At 39.2% G+C, this 26,663-nt stretch overlaps 2 protein-coding genes across 4 annotated transcripts in view; one reads left to right on the forward strand and one right to left on the reverse strand.

Annotated features, from left to right (window-relative positions):
- The window catches only part of LOC140725104 (uncharacterized), a 523,726-nt gene extending 521,433 nt beyond the window's left edge, over positions 1 to 2,293 (reverse strand). Inside the window, exon 1 of the mRNA XM_073040122.1 lies at positions 1,783 to 2,293. Within this exon, the coding sequence (XP_072896223.1) occupies positions 1,783 to 2,175 (393 nt within the window). The 5' untranslated portion in view covers positions 2,176 to 2,293. The remainder of the gene's footprint in view (positions 1 to 1,782) is intronic.
- pex2 (peroxisomal biogenesis factor 2) lies at positions 2,205 to 26,091 on the forward strand. 3 transcript variants are annotated; one of them, XM_073040144.1, is made up of 3 exons: positions 2,205 to 2,429; positions 10,884 to 10,939; positions 22,449 to 26,091. In XM_073040144.1, the coding sequence occupies exons 2-3, from the start codon at positions 10,937 to 10,939 to the stop codon at positions 23,364 to 23,366; spliced, it is 921 nt and encodes a 306-aa protein (XP_072896245.1). In that variant the 5' UTR covers positions 2,205 to 2,429; positions 10,884 to 10,936; the 3' UTR covers positions 23,367 to 26,091. The 3 variants fall into 3 exon arrangements, with proteins under 3 accessions (XP_072896245.1, XP_072896253.1, XP_072896237.1); XM_073040152.1 differs by lacking the exon at positions 10,884 to 10,939; XM_073040136.1 differs by lacking the exons at positions 2,205 to 2,429; positions 10,884 to 10,939 and adding an exon at positions 2,482 to 2,671.
- The last annotated feature ends 572 nt before the right edge of the window (positions 26,092 to 26,663 follow it).

The raw sequence follows: 26,663 nt of genomic DNA on the forward strand, positions 1-26,663 counted from the left end.
TCCATCCCTGTACCTAATAAAGTGATCTGAGGGTAGAAGCAAGCTCCAGATGACAGGAAAAGCAGTGACACTCATCATTCTGAAGAGGATGGTCTTCCAGACCCTTCAAAATTCTATATTTCAGTTTACATTGTTTCATCTTATTCTTCCTGCTCTAGTGCAGTACTTTTTTTGTCTACCAGTAGTCTATTATATCCCAACTCTGAAGTCTAACATCCTCCTCAGTAATGCACTGAGTTTCATATCTTTTCCAAAATATAAAAGAATAGCTCTGGAAAAAAAACATTTTGCTCCAAGACAAATATATTTGAAGAGTGTGGTCTAACAAGTGAGTTAGTTATGAAATTTGGCAAAAATTCTTAAGTTATACCGTCAAGATTTAACTATCATAATTGGTGATCTCTTTTCCAAACCAGAATCCCAGAGACAATGTTCAACAATGGCACTGGAAAATTCAGTTTATTTTATTGCACAATTGCATTGAAGCAGAAATAATGTAAGAAGAATATAAATCTTCGAAACAAATCTGGAATGAGGAAATAAAGTTGAATTTGGCGTCAAGGGGTAAACAAGCACTACAAATCTTTGCAAGAGGGTCTGTAAGTGCGTAGCAACTACCGTAGATTCCGGACTACAGAGCGCACCTGATTTTTAGCCGCTGGCACTAATTTTAGAAATAAAATCATTTTTTTAAATGTAAAGGCCGCACCGGATTTTAGGCCGCACCGGATTTTCGGCCGCAGGTGTCCCACGTTGTAATATGAGATATTTACACAGAAAGATATTACACGTGAGGATTTTTTTAACTTTTAATTAAATCCATATGGTAACAAAAACAAATACATATTGCAAATGCTTTTTTTCGAACCGTGCCCGTACGCGGCTACTTTTAAATATACGTTGCGTATACTTCTTTACTGAACAACATTCCAATATCTCCTAACGACTGGTAAAAAAATATATATACTGCAGCCTACCAGGAAAAGTTATTGATACCTTTAACTTAAAAGCAGATTTCGCTCGGATCCAAAGCCGCTCGCGGAATCCGCTCCCCCCTCCTTTCCGTTTCATCGCAAACGGCATTTAAAAGCAGAGTTCGCTCAGATCCAAAGCCGCTCCGCCGCTCGACCCCCTCCTTTCCGTTTCATCGCAAACGGCATTTTCCCACAAGACGCCGCGAAACCGGGTGTGTCGTCATAGCATCCCGCGATGTAGTACAGAAAACAAATATAGTTTAAACTAAGAGGGTAGGTAGCACAATGCTTCGAGTGTTTTCCATGTTGATGAGGGTGAGTACAAATGACTGATTTACAATAATTTAATTGTGAAAGTGCGCTTGATTTATCGTACAATTTCATTGGACCTCTGTGAACTACTCATCAATTTTATTGGTCTACTGTTACGAGGCAAAATGTTTACGAGGCGGCATGAAAAAAAAATGCATTAGCCGCTCCGGATTATTGGCCGCAAAGTTCAAAGCTGTTCAAAATGTGGGAAAAAAGTAGCGGCTTAAAATCCGGAATCTACGGTAATTCATCCAGAGATCTGCAGTTGAACCTCATATGATGAATTCATTTTGTAGATGTACTGTCTTCTGGAACTTTGTTTATCACGGGACAGGTGGACAGCACCAGCAATGTGCAATTCAGTACAATTCGTCATGGCAAAGAAAGAAAATAACATCAAGCTTCCAGAGATTTATTTTGCTAAAATGAGATTAAAAAAGACACTTTGCATCCTTGTTCTTTACAAATTTATTCTCGTTTTCAATAGACTGCTCACCTTTAGCGTATCTTTGCTTTCATCTTTTTTCCCCATATGTCTCAATTTTTCTTCGTACATGTCTTTGAGCTCGTTCAACAAGTGCTTCATGTTTTGCCTGACTCCCGACGCTGGCGATAACGCCGATCTCCTGCCTCCCGCTCCTAACAGGTCCATGTCCCGCCACCAACAACCACCGCCGCCACCACCAATGCCAGCAGCATCACCGCATTTCACCAACCCGCTGACAGAGCTGACTTCCATACGGCTGCTCCTCTCCGATAGCTGGGGCACACCAAGCTCCTTCAACCAGCCCAAGGGCCGGCGACCATCACCCCGGTGCGCGCGCGCGCCCCCGCCCCACTTCGAAACCAACGGACGCGCTCGCGGAACAGCCGCTCCCCCTGCTCTCATTGGCGGGACGGGTTGCTCGGGGCCGCCCACGTCACTGCAACGGCCGGCCGGCCGGGCGGGCAGCGAGCACCCCGCGGCTTGAGGCGGGCAGAGCGGCGCCGTTCGCAGCCGGGCTGCGTTGCTTCAGACACCAAAGGATGCAAACTGGCCCCGTAGCGCATGACGACCGCCGGTGTTTACATCGGGGAACCCGCGTGCACGTGACAACGGGCGCTCCGCGAGATTGGCTGGCCTGCTCCGGGAGTTGGTGACAGGTAAAAAGGCCTTGCCGTCGGCGAAGCGTGTCTAATTTACCGGGTTTTATCTTCTCCGTACCTCTCTGCGCCGCTGCTGCCTGCACAATAGGCCTCAGCGTTGAGTCTGTCAATTAAAAAAGGACGTTGAATTAAGCCGAGGCCTACCTGCGGTATTATGGGCAATTTTGCTTAACATCTGTTACAAATTTGATTTGCTCGCTTTCACACGAATTTCATAGCTATTAACCATGATGTTTTGGGTAAGTGATATCAAATTATTACCAAACAGACATATTTTAATGTGAGATAAGTAATAGTTGCTCATTGAAACCCCCATGCAAGGTTTCGAGCCGAAACTTCCAGTTTATCCCCACCCACGATGCTGCTCGAATCGCAGAGTTCCTCCGGCGGGAATGTTTATTGGTTCGGATTCTAGCATAAGTAGTTTCTCCTGTCTGATAATTGAAATATTTTGTTCTTTCATAACTGAGAAATTGTTTTTTAAATGTAGAATCACCTTACTATTTCCCTCAGAAACTTAAAATTCTGTTCTGTATGCTTTGCCTTGCCCCTTAAAGGACCCCACTCCAGACCATCAGGAAATTCTCTCTGACACCATCACTAACCTCATCAACTCTAGAGAACTCCCATAAACTGTCACCGAACTCATTATTCCCTTACCATGCACTGCTCATTTCTACCTCCCTACCCAAGATCCACTAGGCCCATAGTCTCTGCCTGCTCCTGTCCACTGAATTTGTGTCTGCATACTTTGGATTCTATCCCTTTTGGTTTTGTCCCTTCCTACCTACATTCATGACACTTCTTGAGCTGTCAATCTGCTCAACAAATTTCAGTTCCCTGTCCATGATCGCCTCATTTTCACTATGGATGTCCTTTCCTTATACGTTTCTATACTTCATCAAGGCCTTAAATCTCTCTGATTCTTTCTCAACAAAAGACTCTACCACCACCCTCCTCCAGTCTGCCAGAACTGGTCTTCAACCTCAACAATTTCCTCTTCGGCTCCTCCCACTTTCTCCAAACTGCCCCAGCTATGCTGCCATTCTTGTTAGCTCCATAAAACAGCTATCTTCCAACTTTTCCTTGGTAGTGCTCCCCAACTCTTCCTATGCTAAATTAACAACTGCATGAATGCTGCTTCATGTACCCATGCTAAGCACGTCAATTTCAACAACATTGCCTCTACCTTCTGCCTTGCCCTTAATTCACTTGGTCTATTTCCTTTCTCCCCTTTCTCCATCTCTCTGTCACCATCTCTGGAGATAAACTGTCTATCAACATCTTTAAACCTACCAATTCCCACAGCTATCTTAGCTATACCCCTTCCCACGTCGTCTGTGAAAATAATATTCCCTTTTCTCAGTTCCTTCATCTCTGTTGCATCTGTTCCTAGGATAAAGCATTCCTTTCTAGGACATCAGAGATGTTCTCTTTCTTCAAAGAATGGTGGTTTCCTTCCTCTACCATTGCTGCTGCCCTCACCCACATCCCCTCACACATCTGCTCTCACCCCAGCTTCCCTCCACCCTAGCAGATAGAGCTCTTCTTATCCTCACCTAATACACCTCCAAATCCAACACATCTTTCTTCGCAAATTCCATCACCCTCAACAGGATTCAACCACCAAACATCTTTATTTTCCTCTCTTCCCCGCCCAACCACATCTTTACATCTTTCAGATTTCCACAGGGATCATGCTCCCTCCATGATTCCCTTGTCTGTTTGTGCCTCCCCACTAATCTCCCTCCTGGCACTTATCCCTGCAAGTGGCCAAAGTGCTGCACCCGGCCATTCACCACCTTCCTCACCTCTGTTCAGAGCCCCAAGCAGTCCTTCCAGGTGAAGTAATGCTTCACCTGCAAATCTTTTGAGGTTGTCTGTTGTATCTGGTGCTTCTGATGCAGTCTCCGCTACATTAGTAAGACCAGTCGTAAAAATTTCATTGAACACCTCCCCTGCATCCACCAAAAGTGGAACTTCCTGGTGGCCAAACGTTTTAATTCCAATTCCCATTGCCGTTCTGCCTTGTCAGTCCATGGCCTCCACTGGTTCCACAATGAGGCCACCTTTCGCGTGGAGGAGCAACACTTTATATTCCATCTGAGTAGCCTCAGACCTGATGGCATGAAAATCAATTTCCCCTTCTGGTAAAAAAAAATTCCTGTCCTTCCTGTCTTCTTCTATTCCTCACTCTGGCCTCTTACCTTTTCTCACCTGACTATCACACTTCTTCATGTCCCCTTCTCCTCTGGTCCACTCTCTTCTATCAGATTCCCTCTTCTCCAGCCCTTTACCTTTCCTACCTCTTGACTTCACCTATCACCTAGCTTGTCTTCTTCCCGTTTCCCCGCCTTTTTATCTTGGTGCCTTCCCCCTTCTTTCCAGTCCTGAAGAAGGGTGTCTGCCTGAGACGTCAACCATTTATTCATTTCCATAGATGCTGCCTGACCTGCTGAGTTCCTCTAGCATTTTGTGTGTGTTTTTGTACAGCTCATAATGATATATCCTTTTTGATACACCGCAGAACAGGTGATAGTGTCCAAAATCCATGTAGACCAAAGTTGCCTCTTGAGCTTGTCCCATTTACCTGCATGTGGCTCATATCCCTTAATACTTTTTATATTAATGCAAAATATTTTAATTGTAATTGCACGTGGCTCTACCATTTCCTTGGCACCAACAACCCTTTAAAGATCTGGTCTCAGTCTCCTTTAAAGCTTGCAATTTTCACCCATATTCTCTAGTCTTGGGCTCTCCTATTGTGGGAAAAAGACTGACAATTCATATTATCTCTGCCCCTAATGGTTTTATAAACCTCTACAAGGCCCTCTTAAGTTTTTAACTCCATCTGAAGTTCAAAATGATATATGATCTTGGAAATAATCACTGTATAACCTTTCAAAAATGTTAACTGTATTAATCTATGAACACTCATAATTTTTACATCATTTCTAATTTATAGTAAATAGAGTAGTTGAGGAATAAGACTTGCAGCATATTGTCTAAGTAACAAGCATATGAGTGGGGAGTTTTGAAATTAAAATTGTATGTGGATTACAGTACAAAAACTGTTAGAAAAATACTCATGCCTATTTTTCCCCCATTCTCAATTTTTTTTTAATATTTACTTTGGTTTAGTTATTCACTTTACCCTTTTCTCCCTTCTCTGTTAAAATCCTCTAATACTCAGCTTCATTTCTCCTAGCCCATTGGTCCTATTATTCATGTTGAGCATTGAAATCACTTCTCTCATATGACTTTAGATTGGCTGGAAGCCAGATTTTCTTTAAAGTTTGAATCAAAAGTTGTTAAAGCAATTAGTATATTCCAGGAAGCAGTTCTCCCAATCTGTATTTTAGTCAATTTTCTTTTCCCCATGAAATGCCTTGTTAGTTGTGAACAGGAAAAAGTGATAGTAATTTTGTAATGACCAGAATTGTGTTCTACTAGAGTTTATGTGGGTAATAGCACGTTTTGCCTCCAGCCAAATAATTTGAGTAATATTTTCCACCTGGAGAAAGTAGTGAGAACATTATCAATTTTCAGTCTCCCAAGAGTATTGCTGTAAAATAGTGACGATACTTGGAGAAAATTATAGTAATTGGATTCGGCTATTATTTTTTCTTAAACAAATATTTTGAATCCTCCATTCCCAGTTGAGCTACTTATTTTTAGCCTTCATATGGAAAATGTATATATTACATATTACAATAAGTATATCATTTTACTCCACTTTTATATTTGGCAGTATTTTGTTACTGTTCCAAATTTTGTCATTGTTCTGGTATTCTAATAACCAGATTATGTAAATTAATTTTGGCTCTTGGCAAGGACATCTGTTGGTTGATATTTAACTTCTTTAACATTTATTGCAATAAGCAGAATTTGGAAACTTTGCTGTTTTAAATTGAAAAGAAAATTAAGAAGTTATTTCTTTTTTTAATTTACGGTAGAAGAAACCTATTTGAATTATTACATATAAGGTTTTGTTGATTTTTAAATCAAAGCAGATGATGTATAAACATGCAATTTTAGTGCAGATACTGTGAGTGCACAATGAGATGACAGAACAAAACAATTGTATAGTGGGAGGTCATCGAGTAGATGGTCAGAAAAGGCAACCAGATCTGGTGTTAACTGAATGAATATTGATTAAAATGAAAAAGACAAATCAGGCATTACAAATGTAAGATTAATACGATTTAAGTATAAAGAACGATTCTTTTAGAGTATGTACAAATTGTAGGAGCAAACTGAAAGGCTACATGGAGTTGGTGCACAAAGTAATGGGCAATTTGTTAAAAACTGGTATGCACCAGGAAACCCGTTAAAGCTGATCTATCTGAGCATGATTTTGGTACAGCTTTTATATTCTCAGTTGATAAGATTACCAAAGTAATTACATTTTAATAACAGAATGGAATCTACAGGACAACTTAAGTAATGGTCTAGGTCCTGGTACAGAATAAAATAGTTATGCACAAGTCTAATAGCAATTCCAATTTTCTTTTACAACAATAGGGCCACGTATAACATAATGGGTGAAGTTCTAAAACTTGGGTATCCTCTGTTGCATTCAATGTTTCTACTTCTAGGCTTTGTCTGTGGTTGTCTCTAGCACAATCCATATCCCTATTTACTAGTTGTTAGCCCTCATTATTCTTATCCCTACAACACAAATTCTTAAAATCTTTTTACTGGGAAGAAAAATAGGGTAAGGCTAGGTCCCTACAAATAAAATCCAGTGTTTACCTAGTTGTCGTCATTAGTAAAGCTGCTGCACATTATACTGACTAGAAATAAACAGGTTTTGGTGATCTTTGCTTTGAGAAATTTTCTCATTCTGAGACCTGTTATTAATCAATTCAAGAAGAATGTTCCTAAGCTGGCTCTGCATCCAATCACACAGTCAAGAAATTAAGAAGCTTTAACTTTGCAAAGGTTATAACATACTAAGTAAAGTGTGTTCTTATGATTGAAGAAGCTGCTGCTTTAAATCCCATATTTTGAAATATTCATGCAAAGAAATAAAATGTAAAAAAAAGTTGTGTTAGACATTGGCTAAGACTTTATTAAATATTATGTCCTTAAAACAGTATATTACAATATACCATTAAAATAGTGAGTTTGATAATCAGACCTTATTGCTAAAGCTTAATTTCAGGTTGATTATACTGAAAAAAAGCTGCAAACATTTCACCATAAGAAAGTGTGCTAATTCACTACAGTAACTTCATGGTGTTTTTGCATTAAACTTTTGATGTGAAAATTTTAAAGTGGCTTTCTGTTGCAAAGAGAAATGAACACATGAACTTTACTAATGCAAAATATCAGTTAATGGCTGTGGAATTGCTAGAGAAAAGTACTACTTATGGCTCAGCATCTCTGGGTGGCAGCGGTGCTTCATCAATTAGTTTATCAGAGAAGCATTTATATTAGATTGCTGTCACTGTCAGAACTCTGAGGTAGGTGATTCATAAATACAACTCTGGGGAATGGATCATTGTATTCTATGGTATAGAAGTGAAATAAAGGTGTATGGATTATAATTTTTCAACAACTCCTTTGAGCCACAGGGCTGCAGAAGAGAGTCATGGACCCATTGGGAAGGATGAAATTTGCATTTGTTGACAGGCTTGGGATACAGAAATGGTTCTCAGTGGGGCACGTGTTTAGGGTTAGGAAGTATTTGGATAGAATTGGTAAGAGAAGGCTGTTTCCAGTTGACTATTTAAGGCTAGGCATTGTATCTGTACTGACAACTTAACATGTCACAATATTATTGGATGACACACACAAAATGCTGGAGGATCTCAGCAAGTCAGGCAGCATCTGTGAAGGGGAATTAACAGATATTTCTGGCTAAGGCCCTTCAACAGGACAAAGTCCTGATTATAATTGGAGAAAGTCAACATGTTATGAAAGTGATATCCTTATGGAGAATTTTTTTCCAAAGGTGTGTCTGGCGGGCTAGTTAAGGGAATTTAGTATACATAGTATAATTGAATATGCAGAAGGCATTCAGTTGTTTGCTACATGAAAATTTTGTACAAAATAAGATCTTTCACTTTAGGGTTAATATCTGTCTGGTGTAAGGATTAGTTAATAGAAAATATTTGGAATAAATAGAACATTTTGGGATTTGAGGTCTGACTGAAAGTTGTGCAAGGATAAATGCTCAGGATCAGCTACTTGTAAAGACAAATGTACCTAGTCGCTCACAGTGAGTCAAGCTCATTTCAACATTAAATTGTAAGCCATTACAACAGGTCTTCAAGTTTGTTAATATCACCACAAAACTGTACATGTAACCAATGATTGAAAACATTGTCACATTTAAAATGTCCTTTCCTGGAACCTGAGCATGGAATAAGTTATCCATGTCACAACAATTTTGCAATACTTCAAACTAATATAATTTCAAGAATGTATTTTCTTCATTTTCCTCTCACATAAGAGCAAGATAGAATTTTTTAATCAACAGTAAAGAGCTGTTTTTTTCCTTGCATAATGAGTAGTGCAATGACAACATCTAGGCAGTATTGTTTTTAATAACTTTTGAATTAGTCTAATTCTTGACTTAATGCTGTCAGTAACCTAGGCAGAATGCTTATTTTTCATACTTTGTTGGAATTACCTGTAGTATATGTGGCTGTAACAAAACTGGCTTCTCCATAAGCTTGAGCTTTGAAAATTTAGATGTGTTTTTTTAATAAAAGGAAAATCTATTGACAGAAAACTCTGATGGTAATAGATCCCCAAGTACATCCTGGGAGCTTGTCAATAGAAATGTAGCTATTGATAGAAGCCTGTGGGAAAACATCGTTCTGCCTGCCTTACATCTGTGTGATCTCTAAATCATAACTGCATTAATATTGACAAGCTACTGACAATAGCCACATTACTATTGATGGGTTTCTGTCAATAATATGCTCCCAAATAAAATGTATTAATTCATAATTTGTAAACTACTCAATAACTGCATTGAGGAAAAAAATACCAAGGGAAGTTCCCACAGTTAAATACTGTTGCAGTTAATACGTTATAAAATATATACTTAGAAGATAAACGTTACTGCTGGAGCTTGTAGTAATACAGCATAAAATTGCTGACTTACAAATAGTGTGGAAATCGTCTGACATAGTATTTGTTTTAAGTGGATTAACAAAGGATTTTACTTCAAAGTTAGCTAAACACAAACTTTCTAAACTCAACAAATCATTAAAGTATTAGGGGGATTTATCCCCCCTAAAACAGATCTTGTTCCAAAATAGCTTTGCAGTTGTGCTTCTGCTAAGAGCAAGAGAGATTCTCAAAGGATTTGAAACAGACCATGGAAGGAGTTTGGAAAGGAGATGATATGAGCAGTTGCTGATAATTTCTTCAAACCTTGCGTAACCTTCTCGCTGGGCTCGTATGCAAACTTGACTTGATAGCTAACTCGCCTAACGGCCATGGGACTCAGCAGTGAGAAGGCAACCTTTATAAACAATACACGTCTAGGGTCAGTATGATTTGGGGTTTGACCAAACAGGAAAGTAGGGATGTTCCAGTTAATAGAACCTTGATTTGAATGAATGTTGTGCAAATACTGTCCAAACACAGTGATTGGTCGGCAAGAAATAACAGATTGTATACCGCATAGTTAATTGGAAAAATAAAAGGGCCCATTACAATTAAACCAGCCCAATGTGCACATAACCATTGGAGCTCATACTGGAATATTTTCTTCCTCATGCACTAACCCCACAGTCTGCGTGACAACACCCGCTACATTTTCAATTGCCCCTCAAAGACCATTCTCAAGCAAATTCTCATTCTCTCTTACTCTCCCTCCTTGGGGCCATTCATCTGCACAAAACAGTTCTTGTAGCTAGCAGAGACTCTCCTTCCAACAGCATTCTGTGGCATCTTCCCTTTGGTCCCACTCCGCAGCTCCTGCCAACAGATCTCAAACCACACTACTGTCCTTCAAAAAAGAACTCCCCCCCCCCCCCCCCCCCCCCCGGAACCTACCACCATCCTAATTGGCAGACACATCATTCATAAGTTGAACGACAGGGCTTCTTTAGCCAAAATCAAAACATATTACCAGCAGGTCACACTGCTTTTGCAGAAATGTAATACCTTACAGTTTAGCAGTAGAATTCTTAATCAGGGCATTACACTTACATGGCTACTCAAGTGCCAATGACTTATCAAGAGTAGCAGGAGAGGGGTGTATCTTGAAATTGTACCAATTCAACCTGGCTGCCTGAATCAAATCCCAACAGGACCCAAGTATACAGTGGCATGCAAAAGTTTGGGCACCCCTGGACAAAATTTCTGTTACTGTGAATAGCTAAGCGAGTAAAAGATGACCTGATTTCCAAAAGGCATAAAGATAAAAATGACACATTTCTTTAATATTTTAAGCAAGATTACTTTTTTTATTTCCATCTTTTACAGTTTCAAAATAACAAAAAAGAAAAGGACCCTAAGCAAAAGTTTGGGCACCCTGCATGGTCAGTACCCTTTGGCAAGTATCACAGCTTGTAAATGCTTTCTGTAGCCAGCTAAGAGTCTTTCAGTGCTTGTTTGGGGGATTTGCACCCATTCTTCCTTGCAAAAGGCTTCTAGTTCTGAGAGATTCTTGGGCCAGCTTGCATGCACTGCTGTTTTGAGGTCTATCCACAAATTTTTGATGATGTTTAGGTCAGGGGACTGTGAGGGCCATGGCAAAAGCTTCAGCTTGTGCCTCTTGAGGTAGTCCATTGTGGATTTTGAGGTGTGCTTAGGATCATTATCCTGTTGTAGAAGCCATCCTCTTTTCATCTTCAGCTTTTTTACAGACGGTGTAATGTTTGCTTCCAGAATTTGCTGGTATTTAATTGACTTCATTCTTCCCTTTACCAGTAAAATGTTCCCCATGCCACTGGCTGCAACACAAGCCCAAAGCATGATTGATCCTCCCCCATGCTTAACAGTTGGACAGGTGTTCTTTTCATGAAATTCTGCACCCCTTTTTTTCTTCAAACATACCTTTGCTCATTGTGGCCAAAAAGTTCATCAGATAAACTTTCATCAGTCCACAGGACTTGTTTCCAAAATGCATCAGGCTTGTTTAGATGTTCCTTTGCGAACTTCTGATGCTGAATTTTGTGGTGAGGACGCAGGAAAGGTTTTCTTCTGATGACTCTTCCAGAAGAAGAACAGTGCACTACCAATCCAGAGTCTGCTAAGTCTTCCTGAAGGTCTTTTGCAGTCAAACAGGGGTTTTGCTTTGCCTTTCTAGCAATCCTGTGAGCAGTTCTCTCAGAAAGTTTTCTCCAGACCTCAACTTGACCTCCACTGTTCCTGTTAACTGCCATTTCTTAATTACATTACGAACTGAGGAAACGGCTACCTGAAACCGCTTTGCTATCTTCTTATAACCTTTTCTTGCTTTGTGGGCATCATTTATTTTAATTTTCAGAGTGCTAAGCAGCTGCTTAGAGGAGCCCATGGCTGCTGATTGTTGGGACAAGGTTTGAGGAGTCAGGGTATTTATAAAGCTTTGAAATTTGCATCACCTGGCCTTTCCTAACAATGACTCTGAACAAGCCATAGCCCGAACAAGATTATTAAGGTCTGAGACCTTGGTAAAAGTTATCTGAGAGCTCAAATGTCTTAGGGTGCCCCAACTTTTGCATGGTGGTCCTTTCCTTTTTTTTACTCCAAAAATTGTACAAAACAAAAATAATACACTAATCTTGCTTAAGATGTTGAAAAGAATGTTTCATCTTTAACTTTATGACTTTTGGAGATCAGTTCATCTTCTACTCACTTAACTATTCACAGTAACAGAAATTTTGATTGGGGTGTCCAAAACTTTTACGTGTCAAGTTTTGGGTGACTATGGTAATAAAATTATTATAACTCCTTAGTCTCAGGTTAGATCTGATAGGTCCAGTTCTTTATAAACAAATGCACCCAAAATAAACACTTGCAATTAGGTGGGAGAGCATATGTAAAATAAAAAACTTTCTTTATAAATGGATACCCAATTTGACCCAAAGTAAATCAAAAGCAAAGTTGTCCTTAAGCTCCAGTCTGATTCTGGCTATGTTTGAAAGTTAAACCCAAACAAATCTCCAATAGAAACTACCTATTAATATACATCATTTCCAAGTAACTTACAAGGTATAGGAGCATCTACCCATGTTCTTTGCCTTTCTCCTAACTTGGCACTGTGAATCACCGAATTTTCATCACTTCACTATCGGTTCAGGTGTGGTGGCTGTATTATAATATTCTCTGTCAACATCTTGTCTGCAAACATTTCCAAAAGCAGATTGTACCTTTGTTTAGATTTAGTACAGTATAGCTTCAAGTAGCCAAATACAACAATTGCACATCATTGAAATTTCTTTCAGGAAAAAAATAATCAATTTTGTTTATATAACAAAATAACTGCTTTCCTTAACATATTGGCTAAAAAGCAAATTACTTTCACCTCTATCTTATTAATGGTTTCAGACTTGCTCAATATAAATCCTTTAACCATGTCTATATATGTGTTTCTTCATCATTTGCTTCAGATAATGTTCTTTTTCAAATGAGTAATGTTTTCAGAACCTGAATTTAATGCAATGCTTTTTAGTTGTCTTATTTTGTCTTGGCACTGACTTACTCAAGGTATGATCTGAGTCCAGTAATGCTGATACCATTTAACAAGCAAAGGCTACTAATACCATATCATTAAAAATGCATGGTATTACCAAATTTTATGCCAGTCTTGTTAGTTTCTCCAAGCTGAAAGTGAAATGCTCACACTTTTTAATGGCAGGCATCATTTATTGTTTCATGATAAAAGTTTTAAAGCTTTTGTGGTGAATTAATCTGGATTAACTATATGGGTGCATTTTTGTTTATGCCCCGGAAATAGTTGGTACCAGTCCCAGAAAATGAGACGAGGTGTTACCTTTGTTTCTGTACTGCATAGACTACATTATAATAAGGGACTACTTTATGTTGTAGTAACACATCGTTGCATGCGCTGTTAGGCATTTATTGATCTGTATATGTGTGTCAAGTTTGGACTCTACCAGTAAAGAACCAAGAAACTTAGTTCCCGGCTCCAGCGTTTCTATTAAATAGCGTAGTTGTGTAAACAGGCCACATACACAACAAATTGGCGACGAGAATCATGAACCTACATCTTATAAGAACACCATGTTTTAGTTGATACCGACACTTGAAGGAGAAGAGAGGGCGATGGAAAGGACCGACATGCATCTAGATGGAGTGCCCTCATGGCACTAGCAAAAAGGACACATGAGTCAAGTAGAACATGCAGTGACTGCAAGAAGCTAGCTAAAAAGAAAATGGGACTAAATTAACGTAACAAAGATGACGATAATTGGAACCATGACAGCATTTGATAGCGTTGAAAACTGGGTAACTTAAGCTACATCCACACTAGACCGGATAATTTTGAAAACACCGGTTTCGCATAAAAACTATAGGCGTCCATGCCAAGTGTTTTTAGAAATATCTCTGTCCACATTGAAACAGAGATTTCGGCGAATCTCCTTCTACTGTGCATGTGCGGGACACATCTATCGAAAACAAGCGACATGTTTGGTGTCGAATCTTGCCGTGAAAGTGCGTGTTTGTGTAGTTACAGACTAGAAAAACTTAAAACAATGGACAGCTGTTGGTTCTCGCACAGGAGAACTTAAAAGTTTAAAAAAAACACAAATACTGGAGCGTATGGAGGCAACCGACAGGGAGTTCATGGACAGATTGACCTGGATGACGACAAACATTGAAAAGCTGACTAACTCTGTGGCATTAATAAAGCTCCTTGTTAAATGTATAAAACATATCTGCATCAGTGTTATCTTGTATTACCATACAATGTTACTGTAGTGTTCTCACTCAGGTGTAAGAGAATGCTGAACTAAACACCGAGGTAAACCGTCGTCAATGAAAGCAGGGCCGCAGTAAGATTAACCGTTTACTGTTCACTCTTCCACATTAACGTATGGTGAAAACTGTTGATAAAACAATACAAGATTTGTACAGTATTTGTTTCCTTCTTGATATCACATTTACATCGTAAATACTTGCAAAAGTAAACTACAACAACTACATTACATTAAAATGCAGCATACAGTCAGAATCTACTTATGCCATTGACTGCTTTCAATACACTTCAACACAAACTATCCGCAACTCTTTAACTAACGAAAACATAAACCTTATCGACCGTCGTTACTTTTAACAGAATCAGCATTAACATTTTAATTCAACTTATCGATTATCTCATGAACTTACGGCATTGCTTCACTATGTTTCTAATGCGTAGAAGACAACTTTTCTTGCACTGATCTCGCACATGTGAGCCCCCTCCTTCCCGTTTCTCCAAACCGGTATTTTCCCACAAGACGCGGCGAAACCGGATGTGACGTCATCACATGCCGCGATATATCACAGACAACGAATTTACTTTAAACAATCCTAACTTTAACTAAAAAATGCTAACAAACAAATTACTAAAGCGAAAATATTATAAACTAAACAAATGCCATAAAGGCAACACAGTTACATTAGGCTGTTACACATCTATTGTCAGAAGTACTTGCATAAATAGGTAAACCACCTTCATACAAGCAAGGACAGAAAACGGCAAGGTGAGTATACTTATTTATTCAGTAAGTTATGGGTCAAAGTATTTGGTGAGTACATTTCTAACTCTTCTGGCTTCAGTCTCGTTGCCGTCTGACAGCGTTTTCAGATTTCTCCAGTTACCTTGTCCACACTGATTTGCCTGAGCGGCATTTTCAAAATTACACACTTTGGAGAGTGTTTCTGCAGTGTGGACGTAGCCTGACATTGAAAGAGTGGAGTTATATTGTGATGCTAACTACGTTAATGATGAAAAGAAAGCCAGCGTCCACACTACACCGGATAAATCTGTAACCGAAGCTTTTTCTCTTCGTTTTTACCCTCTGTCCGCACTAAAACGGCATTTTCGTCCCCCGAAACCAGAGCTTCTCTGAAACGCTCTCTAGGGTGTGTGATTTTGAAAACGCCGCTCGGGCAGATCAGTGTGGACGGTAACCGGAGAAATCTAAAAATGCTGTCAGGCGGCAGCGCGCCATTTCATTGTTTTCTTGAACGCAACCTAACAATTTCAGAACAGACAGCAACAAGACTGAAGCCAGAAGAGTTAGAAATGTACTCACCAAATACTTTGACCCATAACTTACTGAATAAATAAGTATACTCACTTTGCCCTGTTTTCTGTCCTTGCTTGTATGAAGGTGGTTTACCTATTTATGTAAGTACTTCTGACAATAGATGTGTAACAGCCTAATGTAACATCGTGTGGTAATACAAGATAGTACTGATGCAGACATGTTTTACACATTTAACAAGGTGCTTTATTAATGCAACAGAGTTTGTCAGTTTTTCAATGTTCGTTGTCAGCTGGGTCATACAGTCCGTGAACTCCCTGTTGGTTGCCTCCATACGCTCCAGTATTTGTTTTTTTTAACTTTTAAGTCCTCCTGTGCAAGAGCCATCAGCTGCCCGTCATTTAAGTTTTTCTAGTCTGTAACTGAACAAACACGCACCGTCTTTCACAGCGAAATTCGACACCAAACATGGCGCTTGTTTTCAGTAGATATGTCCTGCGTATGCGCAGTAGGAGGAGATTCGCCGAAATATTCATTTCAATGTGGACAGATATTTTTAAAAACACCTAGTGTGGACACCTATCGTTTTTACGCAAAACCGGCATTTTCAAAATTATCCGGTCTAGTGTGGATGTAGCCCTACTCAGTATTATGGGAGCTAAAACATATGGGCTGCTACAGAGCTTGTTAACCCCTGAAAACCAGCTGACAAAATGTTCAAGCAAATAGTAGACGTTCTCCATCAGCATTTAAACCCCAAACCACTGGTCATTGCTGAAAGATTTAAATTTCACAAACAGAATCGGAGCAAAAATGAAAGCATTTCTGAATATTGTGCAAATTTTCAGAACATTGTCAATTTGGAGTTGGTCTATCACACACATTGAGGGACGGGTTAGTGTGTGGCATGCATTGTGAAACCACACAGAAGAAGCTCCTGTGTGAAAAAGACTTTACATTAGAGAAGGCACTGAACATTACAATGTCATTGGAAACAGCAGCACAGGGTACTACAGAGATACAACAAAAATCTGTGGAATATGCTACAAATAAATTGCCACTGAACAGAAATGAAGGAAAGAAACGTTACCATTGTAGGAACATGTCACATGACCCTGACACTTGGTTTAAAAACAAAGAATGCAGAAACTGGCAAACAGGGCCACATTGGCAGAGTACACAAATCTAGTAAATAGCAGAAAAAGGACAAAATACAGAGAAACAAGAAACCCCAGAAAGGAAAATACAACAATGTACACAAGGAAAGAAAGCAGTTCTGATGAAAACGACTCAGACAAAAGTGAATTGTCTGCAACTTCATAGCGTGAAAGAGACAGATGATTGAAGAGTAATATGGATCACTATACAAGTGGCAGGCGTGAGATTGAAAATGGAGTTGGACACAGGCCCAGTTTTAACAGTGATCTCTGTACATGACTACAATGACAGTTTTCTCACTCATACTGTGAGCATGTGATCAACGAGGATGGCTTATGGCTTACACATGTCTCAAGACAAGATAGAAGTAGTGCTTAAGGCACCACCACCTGAAAATGTGTCTCAATTGAGAGCATATCTTGGATTAGTGAACTATTACCACAAGTTCTTGCCTAACCTATCCACAGTCCTACACCCACTAAATGCACTACTACAGATAGGGACACAATGGAAGTGGACTGAGAGCTGTGAGAAAGTGTTTCAAGAAACTAAAAGACTCATAATTTCAGTAAGGGTGCTCGCGCACTTTGACCCCTCCTTACTAATCCGACTGGCTGCTGATGCCTCACCCTATGGGATAGGAGCTGTGTTATCGCACAAGTCTCCAGATGGCTCAGAAAGACCAAAAGCCTTTGCCTCAAGAAAGCTAACTTCAACTGAATGCAACTACGCACAGATTGACAGAGCCTTATGTGGGCAGTTAAGAAATTCAGTCACTACCTGTATGGTCAAAAGTTTACTCTGTTGACTGACCATTAGCCTCTCGTGTCAATCTTCAGCCCAAGGAAAGGCATTCCAGTGATGACAGCACAAAGGCTGCAGCGAAGGTCTCTTAGGAGGTCACATGTATGACATTGAACACAATGGGACCAAGTAACACGGCAATGCAGATGGTTTGTCACATTTACCACTGCTGACTTCAGAGATAACTACACAAACAGATTCAGCAGAGGTCTTTCATACAATAGTTGAACAATTACCAGTGACAAAACAGCCTCAGTGAAAGAGAAACATGCAATGACCCTATGTTGTCAAAAGTGTATGACATCATGGTAAAGGGATGGCCTGTGCATGATAAGACACTGTTTCCAGCCTTCTCAGTGAGGAAGGAGCAGTTGTCAGTGTGTCGGGGAACACTAATGTGTGGTTCACGAGTTGTGATTCCTCCAAAGCTACGTACCAGAGTGCTGGAGGAACTGCACAAGGGGCACCTGGGTACTGTGAAGATGAAAAGTCCTGCCCGTGCCTATGTGTGGTAGCCAGGAATCAATAAACAGATTGAGGACCTGACCAAGAACTGCTCGGGATGTTAAAAGATCCAGAACGCAAGCCCCTCTCCATCCATGGAAGTGGCCCTTATCACCATGGCAACAAGTGCACATCGACTTTGCTGGACCATTCATGGACTCTATCTTTTTAATCGCCGTCAATGCAAATTCCAAATGGCCAGAGGTCATCAAAATGAAGACAACCACATTGGAAAAGACCATTACAGTTCTGAGGGCCATGTTCGCCAGGAATGCAACAGAAGATAGGCAACTTCCTCCTTGCCTTTCATAATGCAGTACACCCTATCGTCGTTATACGTGGGGAATACATTCTTCGCAAATGACGCATAATGTGAGTAATTATTTGAATGGAGAAAATAGGGATGCGTTCCAGAGGGCTTCCTAAATATGTTTTATCTGTAATTTATTCACATTTTCATACCAATACGACGCAAAAGCTGTACCACAAGGCAACATTTATATTATATTTCATCAATTTAAGGTAATATTCAATGTAATAAATCATAGAAAGTTAGTATACTAGGGTGTACAGTACTCACCAATAGTGGCAGGTGTGTTCGCTCCGAGAGATGAGTGGGTGTTGTGGTTTCAGGCGGCTTTACATGTATTAGGTGGATGGTTGTGGTCGTCAGGATCATATCATGCACAGTAAGGGGTGAAGGAAGACTCATAGAACTCTTAGAACTGCCGGCAGCAGGAGATGACACTGGTTTGAAGAAAGTGGTGAGAGTTGTTTGCTTGGCAGCATTTTGTTTTTCATCATAAATTTGTTTGTAGGGAAGAAGGGTTGACGGTAGGGAACGACTGAAATGCTGACTCCATTCTAAACTTGGGTCCATGTCCATCACCATTTGTGCCAAGTGTTCCGACTTCCACCATTCCCTGACCATTGGTAAACTCCCGGGATTTTCAAAATCATCTGTTGCTTGCAGCATCTTGAGAGATGGTTCGCCTTAAAAAAAAATAAGCCTTGAATGTGGATCACACCTTGGTCGAGTGGTTGAATCAGCGATGTTGTGTTAGGCAGCAGGAAATGCACTGTTATGTTAGGATGAATGCTGTCCAAATGTTTAGGATGGGCTGGCGCATTGTCAAGCAACAAAATAACTTTAAAGGCAAGATTCTGTTCCCAGTAGTAGCTTCGCCAGAGCTGTGTTACCTTCACCTGATGCCACACTGTTTATAATTTCCAACTTTTTTTCAAGTGTTAAAGCGGTTCTCTGCTGCTCGGCTGATGGCCCAGGACATGACATTGGAGGCTTAGGAGGCATAGTTAAGTATTTCAAGCACAAAATCACTGCACCATAGGTAAAACCAACAAAAGTTTAAGAGCGCAAGATCCCACATCCACACCTTGCCGAAGCCAATGCGAGACTGGCGAGAATGAGATTGTGAGGTGCGAGCATCTGACTTGTATTGGGGGGAAAGGCAGTGCTTCTCATCCCAACAGCGAGACTGTGAGGCATGCGCTTGTGACTTGTATTGGCGGGAAAGCAGTGCTCCTCGCATAACTGAGTTTTGGATGAATATAAGGAGACGTTGGTAGAAATAGCTTCCTTGCATAACTGAATCCGCGTTGTCTGAAGATACATATAACGAGGATAAGGTGTACATGCAACCACATCCAGCGATGATATTTCTGAACAGGAACCTGAGGTCCCGCATGGATCTTCTCAAAGCAGATGTACAGCGTGATGTGGAGAACAGACAGTTCCAACACTTGAATACTAAGTCAACACAGAGATTCAGTGTGAGACAGTCAGTTCTTTCACGTGATTACCGGACTGAAAAGTGGCAGCTGGCTACAATTCCCGCCATAGATGGGCCACTGATGTATACAGTGGAGGTGGGAGAGAACATATGGAGACGTCATGTGGACCAGATCCTGGATGCTCAGGTGAAAAATGCAACAGCACCTTGCCCAGACTCCCCTGACATAGAAGCAAACACTCCCGATGTGACTACATCAGCCTCATCTACAGATAAGCCTGTCATCAGTGCTGATGAACCACCTGATGTACCTGTGGAGTCTCAATCCCCAAAACAAACATTTCAGGTCAGACGTTACCCGGAGAGGCAGAGAAGACCTCCCCAGGGACTTGAGCTCTAAATGGGTCTTAGACCAAAAGTAAAAAAAAAAAGAAAAAGAAGGCTTGTTATAATTTGATATTATTAAGTTACTTTGTTATAATTTGTAAACAAATGGTAGGCGTTTGTATGTTAAGGGTAAACATTTTTGTTTAGCATAGTGCCCCAGTAAAAAAACAGTTGATACACTTTTAAAATAAAAGGGGAGGAGTGTACTGTATAGCCTACATTATGATAAGGGACTGCTTTATGTTGTTGTAACACGACAATGCATGTGCTATTAGGCGCATATTGATCTGTATGTGTGTGTCAACTTCAGACTCTACCAGTAAAGAACCATGAAACTTAGTTCCTGTCTCCAGTGTTTTTATTAAATAACATAGTTGTGTAAACAGGCCACATATACAACAGTTTCCCATTCAGGAATCTGGTTTCAGTATTAAAATGGCTATACAAGGTGACTCCATAGAATTGAGCACAGTTCAAACTCAAAGGAGTTGAGCTGCATTGTCAAAGATGCCTTCTTTCAGACTGACATTAAAACAACATCCTGTCTGACTTATGAGTAGTGTTGATCTGAGAAAAGCAAGGGAGCTATTCTGGAACAGTATTTATGACTTGACCTATTTTGACATCTTCCACAAATATGGCTTTTTTTTAACAGAATACTGGAGGCCTTGATGTTCTCTCAAATCCTGATATTCTTTCTTGTTCTCCATTGCTATGACTGTTTATTACCATCACTTTAACCTTTATTATTCCAGTGCTTTCCTAGCTTTCCAAATATCTAAAATTTCAGTCCATGCAGAACCATTGCTAAACCAAGTCCTACTTGCCTATCATCTGCATTTACTCTTGGTTCTCAACCACATACTTAAACATCCTCAACCTTGTGTTTAAATCCCTCTGTGGCCTTACTCTATCACAGTTCCAACAACATAATTTCTCCTATCCTTTTTTTCTGTGATCTCTAGAATGGTGTGCATTATTCATCCCTCCATTTGACCCAAACAGAGTCAGAATCAGGTCTTTTTAATCACTGACATATGTTGTGAAATTTGTTGTTTTGCAGCAGCAGTATGACTCAAGCAGCATGATTTCAAATGTTTTAGCTCACCTTGGTATAAGGACCAAAAGCTTTTTCATCTCTCCCAATCCATCTTCCCCTTTATGACTATTTTGGAACTCATCCCTTTTGCTCTGCTTTTTCTCGTCCTTCTTGCTATAACTTGAAGTGCATATTTTTGTTTATGCCCCCAACTAATTTGGAATGTTCTCCTTAATTAAAAGGATTATATAAAATCAAGATCATTGCTAAATGCAGATTTTCACACAATGGGACATAACTGAAAGCTCTTGCTTTCAATTGATTGTAAAATACATTATTACTTATCAAAACTGCTGGTCAATTAATTCGCTTCAAAGTGAAGAAACTTTTGTCATTTTGACTAAAATTAGTAATGTAGTTTCTTTGGTGTATTTTAGCTCATAACTCAAATTATCTTCCTCTACCGCATCCTCCAATGAGTGTGGTTAGCCAAGAATGTATTTGTATCAAGCACATGTGGTGAAGAAAGTGTTCTAAATTAAGTAATTAAATGTTTGGCTGTCCCAATAATGGAATCTATATTGCCATATGTCATGGGTATTCAGTGGGATCCAGTACTGCTGGTAACTGACTCCTATTAAAATGAATTTCTGTAAAACAGCACCTTGCATTTATGTACAGTATTTTCAGTGCAGCTTTTTTTTCCTTTAATTTTATGTGGTGGATATCTTGATAGTAATCAAATATTTTGTAGAACTGTGACTAATATTTGAATTATCAGTTGATTCAAACAATGTTCATCAAGTATGACATTTCATTCCAGTACTGGGGTAATGTTGCACTGTCTGAGATGTTAAACTGAAACCCTAATTTGGATGAGATGCCAGATTTAGACCTTGTCTTCTTTTGTGAATATGTTGAATTATGAGCACCCTCTTAAAGAAAAGTAGGAGAGAATTAAAATGATCATATTGCTGATTGTAGGAGTTTGTCATGTGCATTACCCACTATGTTACCCTCTCTTACAATGGTGACTTCATTTTAAATAATTTTCATTGCCTGTGAAGCAGTTTGAGGCATCTGAACTTGATGTGTTAAGGTACTTAAGACATTACATAATTTTGGTAAGTAGTTTTTTTCATATTTGTTTTGCTTGTCATTGGTGTTTCAGTTTTTCACTTCTTCAATGTTTCAATTTTTTTTGTAGGTTTCTGAAAACATGGATTCCATGGAAGACAACTTAAGTACCCTACCTCCAGTACTAAGAATAAGCCAACTGGATGCTTTTGAACTGGATAGAGCTTTAGAACAGCTGGTGTGGTCTCAATTTGCTCAGTGTTTCCAGTGTTTTAAACCTGGCTTGCTTACAAACTTTGAACCAGAACTGAAAGCAATCCTGCAAATTTTGTTATGGAGATTTACAGTCTATTCTCAAAATGCAACAGTTGGCCAGACACTTCTGAACATCAGATATAAAAATGACTTGTCTCAAGGACAACAATACAAACCAATGAGTAAACGTCAGAAGCTGTGGTATGCATTGTGTACCATTGGAGGGAAGTGGCTACAAGAGAGAGCCCATGATTTAATTAGTCGTTCCCCAGAGTCAATTATCCACAAGTTTAAATATTTCATAACTTTTTCATTTGGACTTCTGAAAGTTGCTGGACTACTGAATTTTTTGATCTTTCTTCAGAATGGCAGATTTGCCACATTTCCAGAACGACTTATAGGAATCAGAGCTGTGTTCTGCAGACCTCAAGGTGTTCGTCAAGTTGGTTTTGAATATATGAATCGGGAACTTCTATGGCATGGCTTTGCTGAATTCTTAATATTTCTTCTGCCACTGATTAATACCAGAAAGCTGAAAGTAATTGTTTCATCATGGTTCCTTCCAGTAGGCCATATCCAAGACACTGATGGCACACTATCAATCCACTGTAAAGAATGTGCCATTTGTGGTGATTGGCCAACTATGCCTCATGTAATTGGTTGTAAGCACGTCTTTTGTTATTACTGCGTTCAGAGTAATTATCTATCTGATGCATACTTTACTTGTCCTAAATGCAGTACTGAAATCCAAAATATAGTACCTTTGACATCTAACATTCACCAATCAATCTAATGCAGATTTGCCTAAAGGCCACTTTGGAATTTGAATATGTTATCTAGGTTGACATCTCAATGCATTATTAAAGGACAAGACACAGATGCAACCTTTGGTGGCCAGATGTATGTGAAAATTTAATTATATTGTTTACTGACCTAGTATTTGAACTAAATCAGCTGTTTCAGAGATGGAACAAATGACAAGGTGATCCACTTCATTTACCATTTATGGTATCCTTGACACATCATGAGGACATCATAAAAGCAGCTCCTTTCCAAATAAAATACTCAAATTGACCATTTTTAATTCCAGAGTGTGTGGTTTGTGATTCTACATGATGCACAAGTAGATGGATGAGTTACCTTATTTATTTTTTTGTTAACTGTTGTTAAAAAAAATCCTTTACTCTGATTAACTTGAGAACCATTGTATGTCTGAAACAGCTGTGGCATCGAGAAGTCATGAATGAAAGGGTTATCATAAAAGCAGCAATTGAAGGCTCTGGGCCTGTACACGCTGGAATTAAGAGTGAGGGGGGATCTTGTTGAAACCTGAATGTTGAAAGGGCTAAATTGGGTGAATGTGAAAAAGTTGTTTCCTTTGGTGGGGGAATTTAGGATCAGGGGCACAGCATCAATATAGAGGGACATCCATTTAGAACAGAGATGAGGAGAAAGTTCTTTAGCCAGAGTGTGATAAATGTGTGGAATTTGTTGCCACAGGTAACTGGGTGCATTTAAGGAGGAGGTCGACAGGTTCTTGATTAGTCAGAACAAAGGTTATGGGGACAAAGCAGGAGAATGGGGTTGAGAGGGAAATGGATCAGCCATGATAAAATGGCGGAGCAGACTAGTTGGGCTAAATGGGTTAATTTTGCTCCTATGTCTTTTGGTCTAAGTTCATGAAACAAGGCTTCAATGTACATCATTTCCCATTTCTGCCCTTCACCAATTGGTTGCAAGTAACTGCTAATCAATATCAAGCGTAACAATTAACATTAAATTCTCTAAGTTTATCTTGTCTTAAATTTCCTATCCAGGGAGCAACTATCATTTCTAGAGGTGATTTTTTTTATTGTAGATGCAGAAAATCTGAAGCAAAAAATATAAAATGCTGGTAAAGTTCTGTAGGTCAGCAGCATCTTTCCTGAGATTTGACTCATTGAATGAATACAAATTCTGTTGATTTACATGCTGCATGTATGTTGGGCAACTGTCCATGCTCAGTCCACATGTGTGATGTTCTTTTTGGGTGCTGCTAAGGTGTTGGAGCCTTTCAGTTAGGGTAGTCAGTGTAATGGACCAGTCAGAATCAGTGGTTGCCACTTTATATTGGGTACATTCATCCTCCTGTGGCTGACTCATTGAATACTTGTATTTATCTTGCTTCTCACCGTCCCTCCTGGATTAGCTACGTTTTATTCCTGTATCTAATGGCACCATCAACCTCAGCACATTCTCTTCAACAAACAAAAACTAGCTTCTATAAAGCATCAGTTGTTGCGAGTTCAAAAAATGTGGTCCATCCATATTTGATAACCTCTTTCAGGTATTCAGTAACTTTGTTCTGCCCATATTAATCAGTGGAGCACTGTCTGGGGATTTGTACAACAGTTTCATTATGTATTTCACAACACCTGCACATTTTAACCCACTGCTGTCTTCCATACGTGGTTGGGTACAGAGGACACCATGGTAGTAGTGCATTCATAAATTGTGATTTCCATTGATTCTTTCAGCTTGCCCAAGACTTGATCACTTGTCCTCACGAAAGTCCTTGAGCCCAATCCTCTGCCCATTTCTGGAACTCCTGTGCTTTTCCAATTGCATAATATTTTTCAGGTTGCTATCAAGATCCCTCTGACATCACCTGTCACATATTCATTATCTATAATACTTCTGCTTCATCTGAGTGCATGTGACTGTTTCTTCTGAAACTCATTAATAGTTCCAGGTACAGCCTGTTCTAAGTACAGCTAAATGTATTTGACCTTCCAGCTTGGGAAGGCCAGCTGCCATTGTGGTTCCTGGAGTACAGAACACTTGTTGTTCCTTATTATAGAGTCTGTCGAAAATAATAATGGGAGGCTTCCTTCAGAATTAGATGATAATGTCATGAGGATCTTAAACACTACTTCAAAAAACTGAGTGGCTCTACTTTGGTTCCTTATAGGCTCAGAAACCATCCAACCAACTGCTCATGCTAATTCATTGATGCAGCTTCTGAAGCTGGCTGAATTTTTTTCACAACATTTGCTATTTTTGATACACTTGTATTTAGTGATTGAAAATGGATGGTGTCTGGTAATGTTATCCCATCTACTTGGCACATTAATCCACAAATGAATACTAATTTTGATAGAATCATGTAGCACTTGCTAACTGTATCCGTTACGATTTCTGCTGAAGTAGTTGACGTCTTGACCTAAAAGAAATCTTCCACAGCCTACCTTGTTGATGTCTTTCATCTTTGTACTAAAGTCTTTGTAACTAACTGATAATTAAACACTCTAAATTTTTCATTTTTGTGCCCTTAAATTCGGCCATCATTGGAAAACCTATATATTTAGATGAAATTTTGTGTCTTTTCATTAGAAACAACATAAAATTAACAAAATAATGAATCGTGTACATGTCTATTAAGTTTAAAGCATTAATTAACATAATAGCCACTGAGAAAGTATTTAAACATGTTGTATAAATTCTTGCAATGGAAATAAAATGATTTGCACATCTTTTCACTATTAGTACGAATGAGTAAATTTGTTAGTTATTTTAGAAAATACTATGACTGCTTCTGCTTTAAATTATACTTTAATACTGTAAAGTGGATCGCCTAAAATTCAAAACTTCAACTTTCCTTCTGATCATGAATTCATCAATTTTCATGAGAAATCACCTTCATTGCATATATTCAGCCGATTACAGTTTTACTGAATTAAGTTAAATGAAGATAACAAACGTTGACAATCTGAGGAATGTGAGAAAAGAAAAATTGTGTGCTCATTGTTTTTAAATCATTTGAGTACCGGTTGCTATTAGCATTTCAACAGAACCAACTGTTAATCAGCCTGGTGTTTTCTTTAACTCCTTCACTCATCAGTTTACTTTCTATGCTAATCGGGCTACATGGAGATGATGTCCAGCATACAAACTATAATAATTCATGAGTTTTTCCAATTCTTAGCCTTTTTTCCCTGAATTGAAAATTAATGTTCTTGTAAAATTGATCAGGAAAATATATTAATTAAAAGTTATAAAGCTGCCAGACTAGCAAAATCAAAAGTATATTTTATTTGAATATTCAGATGTG

Source organism: Hemitrygon akajei, chromosome 1 (assembly GCF_048418815.1).
Source record: "Hemitrygon akajei chromosome 1, sHemAka1.3, whole genome shotgun sequence".
NCBI lineage: Eukaryota > Metazoa > Chordata > Chondrichthyes > Myliobatiformes > Dasyatidae > Hemitrygon > Hemitrygon akajei.